This window comes from Rhinatrema bivittatum, chromosome 8 (assembly GCF_901001135.1).
Source record: "Rhinatrema bivittatum chromosome 8, aRhiBiv1.1, whole genome shotgun sequence".
NCBI lineage: Eukaryota > Metazoa > Chordata > Amphibia > Gymnophiona > Rhinatrematidae > Rhinatrema > Rhinatrema bivittatum.
The window spans coordinates 44,519,402-44,531,087 of record NC_042622.1 but is presented as its reverse complement, the minus strand read 5'-3'; the positions used below and the strand labels follow the sequence as shown (position 1 = coordinate 44,531,087).

General features: G+C 42.9%; 1 protein-coding gene across 4 annotated transcripts in view; it reads right to left on the bottom strand.

Moving 5' to 3' along the window:
* Positions 1–8,395: 8,395 nt before the first annotated feature.
* Positions 8,396–11,686, bottom strand: part of BPIFB2 (BPI fold containing family B member 2) — an 84,536-nt gene continuing 81,245 nt past the window's right edge. For all 4 annotated transcript variants that reach the window (XM_029612623.1, XM_029612625.1, XM_029612624.1 and 1 more), the window contains exons 16-17: positions 9,806–9,882; positions 8,396–8,753 (exon numbers count right to left, since the gene is read on the bottom strand). In XM_029612623.1, coding sequence (XP_029468483.1) covers positions 8,706–8,753; positions 9,806–9,882 — 125 coding nt within the window. In that variant the 3' untranslated portion in view covers positions 8,396–8,705. The remainder of the gene's footprint in view (positions 8,754–9,805; positions 9,883–11,686) is intronic.

Here is an 11,686-nt window from a genome sequence, read left to right as displayed (position 1 = left end):
TGGTCTCTGACACAGTATGGCATGTCTTATAAAATAGGGAGGGTGCATGCATGTGTTCCCTAATTTTAGGAATGTACGTGCACAGCAGGGAAATGTCAGCTTTGAGATGTGCAGTGAAGGGAATTTAAACAGGAGCGTGATGAGGCCATGACTAGTCTCACCAATTTGTCTATCAGTTTGCCCATTCTACAGCTAGGTCCTCAAGATCCCCTTGGTTTTTAGCTTGCATTTCCCCCCATTAACCCATACCCCTCCAAATGGGTGGATTGTGAGAAAATATTGGCCTGGTGGATTTTTCTCCATACTGGCCCATGGGTACCCAATTACATACACAATATAATTTACATATATATGCACGCACACACACACACACACACACACACACACACACACCTTAAAATTAATAAGGATAAAGAAATTTCCCATCCCATGCTCCATACTTGCGAACCACGCAATTCCACAATTAGGCAGGGCCTGAGCCAGGCATGGAACAAAATAGTAAGGCGGCACCAGCAAAAAGTGTCCTCGTCTGGTTAGCTCCCACCTCAACCCTCGAACAGCCACGTTCCCAGAGGAGCGCAGATAGTGTCAGTGATAATATTTCTAGGAATCTAGCAATCCAGCCACACCCTCGGGAAGCCCACCACCTATCTCCCATGTTTCCAGAGCATCTGTGCACCGGGAAAGTGGGAGATGGGTGAATGGTGGGGGATATGTGTGTGGTGCCCTAGGTGATCCTTACAGCCTTGTTCCCTCACCCGCAGCCCTTCCCACACACAATTACAAATTATGCATTAATAACAGAGCTTACATGAAAAAGGACATCAAAGTACAGTCTTCTGAGGAAAAAATCACTTACAAAAACTTGTATGTATTTACATGCACTATTTAGGTACCCGCCAAAAAATGCTTCAAAAAAGACACTTGGAATTCATATGGTATTAGGCCTACTGTAATACATTTTGGGTGTGGGCATAACCCTTAGACAGCCATAAGTAAATTGAATTACAATATGGTAAACCTCCTATACTAAAACAGCGCTAATCGTCAGCCTTCAAACAGTAACAGTGTTGCCTTCCTATGAAAAAGGCAATACCGCAAATATTACAACAGGCCCTAAAATACCAATACACCTGCTATTAGGAAACGGAACAAGCCAACCTGCTGTAGATCCCTGCACACTTGCAGAATGCAGACAGATCTTCACCAAATACAGAATAAAAAGAGACCATGAAGCATAAATAGAAGCCTGCAGACAAAAACTGAAAAGGAAACTGCAACAAGGCAGACACTGTATGCAGTGCATCAATGGAAAAACTGAAACAGTACCATTCCTCACAAAACATTAAACAATAAAATCAAGAAATATAAAACAATCATAACAGTAAAACTACACTAATAAAAAGAATACATATTTTTAAAACAGGTGACAAACGGAACATCTAATAATTAAACAATTTAAAAAATTTCCCAAACATCAATAAAGTATTTCAAAACTGCAGACCCAAACAATAACACCCAATAATTCAAATTAATAAATATTAAATATATTGCTCACTCTCCATACCTGGGAACATTTGGTTTCCTGTCACCCTGAGATTGTCATGGACTTGTGGGGGGAGAGAGACCCACAAACTATCTCCTCTGTCTCATAGGCACACACTCTAACATGGACATGCTCTCTCTCACGCACACTCCTTTCCTCTCACTTTTACTTGCATGCTCTCTTGCATTCCCTCCCTCTCTCTCCTACTCACATGCATGCTCTCTCTCAAGCACTCCCTCCCTCTTCTACTCATATGTATGCTCTCTGTTATGCACCCCCTCCCTCTCTCATGTACTCCCTCCTACTCACATACATAGTCTCCCTCAAGCACTATCACCCTCTCTCTCCTACTCAGAAATATGGCACTCTTTCATGCACTCCCTTCTCTTTTATACACAAACACAAACATGCTACCTCCCTCATACACACATTCATACCAGGGCCTCTCTTCTCACCTTCCTTCCGCTACCAGCTGGATGGGCTTTATTTCTTTGGCTACCAGCCCTCTCTCTCTCTCCTTCCTTACTTTGGCTGTGATGGCCCCACCAGGGCTCTCCCTCTCTTCTATCATTACTGCTATGAGCCCCGGGTAATGCCAGGCCTAATTCTGTCTTCCCTTCTCACCTACATCACCTTTCCCTTTCCTATCCCCCCTCCCACTCATGCACTGTTCTTCCTCTTCTTAGGTTGTCTTTTTGTGGAGGGAGGAGAGAACCCTGCTTGCACTCAGATCTTCTTTAAGTTCTCTCCCTCCACTCACCCCTCATATTCCCTCCCTCACATTCACTCCCTTCCCACCTTCCCTCTTATTCTCTCCCCTCCCTTCATTTAGGCCTCATATTCCATACCTTCTGCCTTATTTTCCCTTCCTCATTCACTCCACTCTTCAGCATTCTCCCAATCCTCTCATTCTCTCCCTTAACCTCACTTCCTTGCTTTCTCTGTCATCTGGTCATGGTCCCCTCCTTTGGGTCTTCTTTCACTGGCGGGGCCTGGCCTTCCCACTAGTGGCTCTTGTCCGGGCTGGGCCTAATGCTTTTCTTTCATTAGTAGGGCCTGTCCTCCCCATCAGTGGCCTTCTTTGGAGCAGCCCCAACACCAGAGGCACTCAGCACTGATGGGGAGGCCAGGACCTGCCAGCCAAACAAGTATTGGGGCCACTCCGAAGTCAGCCCCGATGCTCGTTTGACTGGTGGGACCTGGCCTCCCCACCAGCGCTTAGCGCCTCTGGTGTGGGATGCACTCTTTCTGCCCTAGCGGTTTGCCCATGAATCACACCTCACTTCCTGCAAGGGTACTCTGGGGGGGGGGGGGGGGGCGCGTTGCTGCTGTGCAGCTATCCTGCTCGTGCTGCAGGGCTCGTCACCGCGACACAGCTTTGCGACGCCCTCATGCAAGCAGGAGCAGAGGAGACCACGTGATCATTCTCTCTACTCCTTCAGGCTTCTCCATTCTCTTGCAGATCTTAGTATCATCTGCAAATAGACAAACTTTAGAACATAAGACTTGTCAAACTTGGTCAGACCAAGATTCCATCAAGCCCAGTATTCTGTTTCCAGCAGTGGACAAGCCAGGTCACAAGTACCTAGCAGGATCCAAAGGGGTAGATAGATTCCAAGCTGCATATCCCAAGAATAAGTAAAGGATTTCTTTTTTTTTCCCCATTTTTTATTTATTGAATTTTTGTTTTCAAACAGATATTACACAGAAATATAAACAATAATACTTTGTAAATAACATTCAAGATTAATTTACCTTTACTTTCTGTGAAAAACCACAGAATTGACATTAGAAATTTCAGATCCTGGCTAATGAAAAAAGAGCAGTAATTAACAAAAATACATCAAAACTAATATTGTGTTTGAACCATATCAATTGTCAATTCCTCCCAACAAACTAAGGGTAGGACGGAATTAGGATTCCAGGTATGTATGTAGTTGTTCTGGATAATTAAAGATATACCTTGTATTCTGATGTAGAAGAACACATTTACAAGGGAATTGCAATATAAATTTAGCTCCTCTTTGTATAACCTTTTCTCTCATTTTCAAAAACTCTTTTCTCCTTAATTGTGTGTCAAAGGAAACGTCAGGGAAGATTCTAATTGGATAGCCATGAAAAGGAAGGTTCTGAGATTTGAAATAGAGTTTAAGAATTAAATCTCATTGAGAAATCTCTGCAAATTGGACAATCAAAGTGGCACAGGTTTTAATTTCCATATCAGATGATTTCTCAAGAAGTTCTGATAGATTAGTATCATCTTTCTGATCTTCCTGATATTGTTCAGGTAGATCACCCCTTACTGATTTTTGAGTGATGTAATATATCCTTGAAATTATAGGTAATGTTGTATCAGGATATTTCAAAACTTTTACCAAATAACTTCTAAATAATTCTCTAGGAGACAGTAAATGAGTCCTAGGGAAATTTAGGATTCTTAAATTTACTCTTCTTATTTGATTATCCAATTGCTCTAATTTATTTAAGTGGATTTTATCTGATTTTATTAAATTTAATTGAACTTTTTCCATCTCACTGGTTTTAGAATCTAATTTTTGGACTGACCCTTCTAACTTTTCAACTCTTGTTTGTAAGATTTTATTATTACTCAGACCTTCTTGAACCAATTTAGTTAAATCACTAATTGATTTTTGCATTGCAAAAATCATGGCCCCAATGCCTTCCAGAGTATACTTAGTAGGTTCAATTACATGTTCCATAACCACTACCCCCCTTTGTCCTTCTTCCATCCCTCCTACCTTAGAATCCATAACGGTACTATGCTCCTGATTTTTAATAACTTGATTATCAGAAGATAACAATGACAAAAAATTCAGGTTGGAATCCTCAAGTAACAACTCTCCTCCCACTTTTCCCGTTGGTGGATCAGGTGTTAAGGGAGCACCAGGGCTTAAAGATGTTTCATAAGTCAAGGAGTTAAGTCCCTGCTCCTGGACTATCTCTCCAGCGACTTCTGCTCCTGGTGTTATTATAATGGTTCTACTGAACAGATCTTGAATCCGTGGTTGATTGTTACCTACAACCGGTGTTGAGGTAACCGTTCTCCCCTTCCTCTTAGTATGTGGCATTTACCCAGAGGAAGGGGTCCACAGTAAGATAAAAGAAATTGTACCTCATAGACAAGAAGGATCCTTTGGAAACACAATGTCAATTTGCCAGGTTCCGTTGGCTGCTGCTTCCAACACACCAATTCTTTTCCAATTTCTCAGAAAATTCCAAAATAGTCCATCAATCTGCTGCGAGCTCCGGCTAAGCCCGGCAAAGCCACGCGCCGACGGCGAACGCGCCGTTCAGACGCCGGTCTTATGGGCGTCTGAATGGGCTCCTCCCTCTGACGTCAGAAACCGGAAGGGAATGCAGAGAAACACCGTCAGCTGCAAAGCCCGCAGGCTCCAAGAGGGCAACAAGAAACAGTCCAGCAGAAGAAAAAAACAAACTTACAAATGCCCACAGGCTAGCAGGTAAGCAGTGAAGAAAGACAGCAGCCTAAGTAAAGGATTTCTGCAACTGTTCCTTAATAATGGTTCATGGACTTTTTTTACAGTAACTTGTCCAAACTTTTTAAAATGTAGCTACACTAATAGCTTTCACCATATACTCTGGTAACAAATTCCAGAGCTTAATTATATGTTGAATTAAAAAATTCTTATTAGTTTTAAATATATAGTTTTAAATATATTACCTATTAACTTCATTGTGTCTCCCCTGGTCTTTGTACTTTTCGAAAGAGTATACAACTTGTTCCCTTCCATTTTTTAATTTATAGACCTTTGTCACATCTCCATTCATCTGTATCTTCTCCAAACTGAAAAGTCCTAATCTCGTTATCTTTTCTTCATAGGGAAATTGTTCCATCCCCTTTATCATTTTGGTCGCCCTTCTCTGTACCTTTTCTAATTCTGCTATATCTTTTTTGAGATGTAGTGACCAGAACTGCACACAATACGCAAGATGAGGTCGCACCATGGAGTTATACAGAGGTATTATGATATTCTCTGTTTTATTCTTCATTCCTTTCCTAATAATCCTTAGCAATTTATTTGCTTTCTTTGCTTCTGCTACAGACTGAGCAGAATATTTCAACATAATTTCAGTTATGACACCTGGATCCTTTTCGTGAGTGGTGACTCCTAATGTGGATCCTTGCACTATGTAGCTATAATTTGTAGCACTTATCCACATTAAATTTAATTTGCCATTTGCATGCCCAGACTCCCAGTTTTGCAAAGTCCTCTTGCAATTTCTCACAATCCTCTTGCGATTTAGCAACTTTAATAATTTTGTGTCATTGGCAAATTTGAACACCTCACTTGTTTCAATTTCCAGGTCATTTATAAGTATATTAAAAGGCTGTGGTCTCAGAACAGATCCCTGGTGTTGTGCTTCCCGGCTGCATCTGCTCCACGATCGGTCCTGCTCACCTCTCCCATCCGTCTACCAGCTTCAGGCTCACTCCCTCTGTTGCTGCAGCAAGTTCGCAGTGTCCCCAGTTCCGCCGCTCACTGTCTCCAAAGCTGGCCTCACAGCGGAGCTCCCAGAGGGGCTCCACATCTTCCTGCTCCTCGACCCCGCCCCTAGGTGCGCACGCAGCCGAGTCTATCTACTTAAAAGGCCAATCGCGGGAAACCCGAACCCGGCACTCCCTGATGACATCACACTCCCTATGTATAAAAGGGAAGGACCGTTCCCTTGAATGGTGCCTTGGCAATCTGGTTGTTCACTCCGGTATTTCTAGTTTGCCTTCCTGCGTTCCAGTGTCTTTGCTCCTGTGTCTCCTGTTCCAGTTCCTTTGTTCCAGTGTCTCCTGTTCCAGCATCTCCTGTGTCTCCTGTTCCAGTGTCTCCTGTTCCTTCGTCTCTCCATTCCTGGTAGTACCCTACGGACTGATCTCACGGTACTGACCTTTGCCTGTTCTCCGACTACTCTTGATCGCCGCCTGGAACTTGACCTTTGCCTGACCTGACTACACCCGGATTGACTTCTGTTACTGACCCTGCTTTGGCTGACCATTCTGGACTGATACTCTGGCTTTGATCCTCGTATAAACTCGGACACTCTCTTTGGGCCTCCTGTGACCTCTGGACTTCCCTGTTTGCACACCGACTGTGCACCCTTGTTCGTGGTGGGCATGCCCTTGAACTTTCTCTCGATATCCACTCGGATACTCTCTTCTGGTGTCCTGCGACCTCTGGGCATTCTTGCCTGAACCCTTGTCCATGGTGGGCACTCCCCTGCGCTTCCTCTCTAAGAGACCCTGCGAGGCCCACCTAAGACCAGGCAGCCCAGGTAACCAAGGGCTCAACCTGAGGGAACTCTAGGTTTCTATTGGTGAAGCTTCAGCTAGCCTCTGTCTCCTCCTGATTGCAGGCGCTCTCTGGGTCTGACTGGAGGGCCGTACCAATCCTGCACCAGGCCAAGGCTCCACCTCCAGCGCAACACCTGGGGCCCTCCACTATTCACCTTTTTCCATTGGAAAAATTTACCATTTAGCTCTACTCTCTATTTTCTATCTTTTAACCAGTTAGCAATCTACAAGAGGACACTGCCCCCATCCCATAACTTTTTAATTTCCTAAGAAATCTCTCATGAGGAACTTTGTCAAATGCTTTCTGGAAATCCAGATACACTATATCAACTGGCTCATCTTTATCCACATATTTACTCCCTCAAAAAAATGTAGCACATTTGTGAAGTAAGACTTCCCTTGGCTAAATCCATGTTGGCTTTGTCCCATTAAACTATGCTTATCTATATATTCATCCATTTTAATCTTTATGATAGTTTCTACCATTTTGCCTGGTACAGACATCAGACTCACTGGTCTGCAGTTTCTTAGATCACCCTTTGATCCCTTTTTAAAATTGGCATTACATTGGCAACCCTCCAGTCTTCAGGTACCATAGATGATGTTACTGATAGTTTACAAATTACCAATAGCAGGTCTGCAATTTCATTTCTCAGTTCTTTCAGCACTCTGGGATGCATACCATCTGGTCCAGGTGATTTGTCAATTTGCCCTAGTACATGTTCCAGGTTCACTGAGATTTGTTTCAGCTCTTCTGAATCATCACCTTTGAATATCATTTCTGACATGGGTTTATCTCTTACATCTTCTAAAGCAAAGAATTAATTTAGTCTCTCTGCTATGGCTTTTGTCATCCCTAAGTGCCCTTTTATCCATTGATCATCTAATGGTCAAAATGACTCCCTCGCAGGTTTTTTATCTTGAATGTACCTTCTATCCCTTCCACAATGTTGCTCACAAAGATACTGAACAAAGCTGATCCCAACACCGATCCCTCTGGCACTCAACACAGTTCTCTCTTCACAGTAGGTTCCATTTACCATTACATTCTGTCTCCTATCAGTCAACCAGTTTGTAATCCATGCCACCACCTTGGCATTCACTCCCAAGCTTCTCATTTTATTCACAAACTTCCTATGTGGGACCGTATCAAAAGCTTTGCTTAAATCCAAGTAGATCACATCGAGTGTTCTTCCTTGATCCAATTCTCTAGTCACCCAATCAAAATAAATCTATCAGATTTGTCTGACAGGACCTACCCCTGGTGATTCCATGCTGCCTCACGTCCAGCAATCAGCCAGATTGTTTTGTTAGATGTATCTGGTTAAAAGACACTTTTAACCACATGAAGCTTTTGAATATCAACCCCCTTTCTATCTGTGGGAAAATTAATTAGAATTACCGGGCTCTTAATGATTCAGTGTTACAATTATTTTCTTTCTTGGTAGACAATAGAATGCAACTTTATGTAATGGGAAAATCTGCCAGGATTAACATGAAGTAAGAAGACACCAAACATATTATAGAGCACAAGTGTAGCAAAATATTTTAATGACAAGAATCAAACCTCTACACCGTCAAAACCCATTGAGTGCCAAGATCTTTGATGAGATGTGCAAAAAAAATAAAATAAAAACAATTACCCACAATGCAATTCTATTTTCAAAGTTTCCCCTAAGTATGAAAAGATTTACATTGAAAACAGCTTTTGTTTCCTTCATATTAACCAGATATTGCCACATGAATAATTTGGTGCTCCATGAGCTTGTCCAGAGCTTCTCTTCTTCTCTGAATCATCACCTTTGAATATCATTTCTGACATGGGTTTATCTCTTACATCTTCTGCTGGTAGTCAAGGTCGCAGGACATCACAGCGTATTCCTGGAAGGAGAGAAAATATATTACACCTGCATGCTGGCTTCTGTAAAATGTACTGTATCGTGTTTGCTATTTTTTCCTGCAGAAATCCAAATGTTCTTGCTTTTTGTCAATAGTTTTTACTTGCAGTCTTTTAAAAGTAGCAATACATGATACTGAATCTCCTGACACATTCCTGCTTCTCTGGAAATCTGCTAAATTGAGGTATTCATGGGAGCCTGTGAAAATTGGAGGTCATCTAGTCTAGTTTGAAGGCAATGGAAAGGATCAGACTCAATTAACATATTATCCCTTTGGATTTGAATCTGCTATGAAATGGAGTATTGCATAGTAAATAGCAACGAAAGAGAGGGAAACAGATCACAACTTAGAATGTATCAAGGCATCAGCAAGCCTGTCAGTGTGCCCTTAAATACATGGGCCACCCAGTCCACTCGTTCATTTACCTTGTGAGCGATTGTAGAAAGAGAGGATTTCTTTGATAGTTTTTTTTTATATATGCAGTATGCACTTAAAATTGTCTATAGACAACCAGTCTCCGAATCAAACATAAAGTCCAAGCCCAATACGGCCCATGTTTCACAGTGTAATGTAGCAGGAGATATACTCATTAATCCATGTACGATAGAGAATCATGTGATTGTAGTCCACAGAATGACTACAGTCACATGATTCAAAGTCACATGATTCTCTATCATGCATGGATTACTGAGTATAGTCCCTGAAGAAGCATTACACTGCGAAACATTGATTGTGTTGGGCTTGGAGTTTATGTTTGATTCGGGGACTGGTTGTGTACAGACATTTTTTAAGTTGATATATAAAGAAACCTCAAAAAACTCCTCTGTTTCTACAATTGCTCACAAGATGGATGAATGAGTGGACTGTGTATTTAAGGGCACACTGATAAGCTTGCTGACGCCTTGATACATGCTAAATTGTGATCTGTTTCCCTCCCTTTTGTTGTTGATTGAGTCTTTGGGATTCAACGGCTCTTCATTGTTCTTTGTATTGTATGGTAAGCCATAGCTGCTGCACAGTGCTCAGATTCTCACCGGTGTGACATCCATGACAGGTTTAACAAGGTGCATGTTAGGCATGGCTGGCAGGGTGATACCGAGCCCGAATTGTGCTGAAATAGAAGCAAATTAAAATCAGTGGCATTAGAACTTGGTACTGGTGCTCCAGTCTTCACAGCAACTTGAATTATGTCTCAATAGAGAGGCTTTCTAATGGGCCCCAGCTAATTCTGACATCTAGAGGCTTATGCATTAAACTGCAGAAACTACTGCAAACAGTTGCTTTGCATAGAAAAGCAAATGGAAATCCCCCAAATACTGCATAAAGCCCCTTTAGTCAACGTTTTTACAGATTTTCCTCTTTCAATAGTAAAGTTGCACACATAGGGGCGGATTTTAAAAGGCCTACGTGCATAACAAACGCGCGAAACCCTTTAAAACCCCTCCTGCACGCGCACAAGCTCCGGGACGCGTGTATGTCCCGGGGCCTGAAAAAATGGGCGGGGAGTGGGTGGGCCTGGGGTGGGACCGAGGCCACCGGCGCGCTGGCACTTGGCCGGCACGCGCAACCTACGCCTGCCCGAAGGCAGGTGCAACTTCGTCAACAAAGGTTGGGGGGGGGGGGGTTAGGTAGGGCTGGGGGGTGGGTTAGGTAGGGGAAGGTGGGGGGGGGGGGCAGAAGGAAAGTTCCCTTGGAGGGAACAGGGAAAGCCATCGGGGCTCCCCTAGGGCTCGGCGCACGCAAGGTGCACAAGTGTACAACCCCTTGTGCGCGCCAACCCCGGATTTTATAATATGCACGCGGCTACGCGTGCATATTATAAAATTGGGCATAGATTTGTGCGTGCCGGGTTGCGCGCACAAATCTACGCCCGCACATAGGTTTAAAAATCTGGCCCATACTCTGCTATGTTTAAAATTTCATTGAAGTTCAGCGAAACCGATGTGCACAAAACATGAGAGGTCTAGAATGGGTAGATGTGAATTGGTTTTTTACTCTTTCGGATAATAGAAAGACTAGGGGGCACTCCATGAAGTTAGCATGGGGCACATTTAAAACTAATCGGAGAAAGTTCTTTTTCACTCAACGCACAATAAAGCTCTGGAATTTGTTACCAGAGGATGTGGTTTGTGCAGTTAGTATAGCTGTGTTTAAAAAAGGATTGGATAAGTTCCTGGATGATAAGTCCATTACCTGCTATTAATTAAGTTGACTTATATAATAACCACTGCTATTATTAGCAATGGTAATATGGATTAGACTTAGTTTTTGGGTACTTGCTAGGTTCTTATGGCCTGGATTGGCCACTGTTGGAAACAGGATGCTGGGCTTGATGGACCCTTGGTTTGACCCAGTATGGCATATTCATTTGTTCATATCCTCGTGAGCCAGTTTTTGCAAAAACAATAAGATTGTTTACATGAAAGTTTACTATCTAGTTCATTTCTATTGGTAGCAAACTTTCTCATGAAATCATTGGTAATCTGCAGGAAATCTCATGGGTTAGAACATCTGCAATGCCACTACTGATAATGTCAATAGCATTCTCTCTGTCTTCATTCCCCGGTCACTTCACAGCTGAGAAGCAGACGCCCAGCTTTATGGTATTACTTGATTAGCTTAGAGGTAGATCTTAAAAGGGTTGCATGTGGCAAAACTGGGAGATACGCGTGTGACTCACGGATTTTAAAATGCCCCGGCCACGCGCATATCTCCCAATATGTGGATAATAAAGTTTTGGCAAAAGGGGATGGGACGTGGGCATTGTCTGGGCGAGGCATGGGCAGGCTGGGACTGCACCATACAGTCAGTTACGTGCACTAGCGCCTGCCGGGATCCCACAACCACGTAATTTGCTTTTGCTATGGACTGCGTGTAAGTAGGTTTAATTTTTTTAAAAAAGGGTAGTTGGTGGG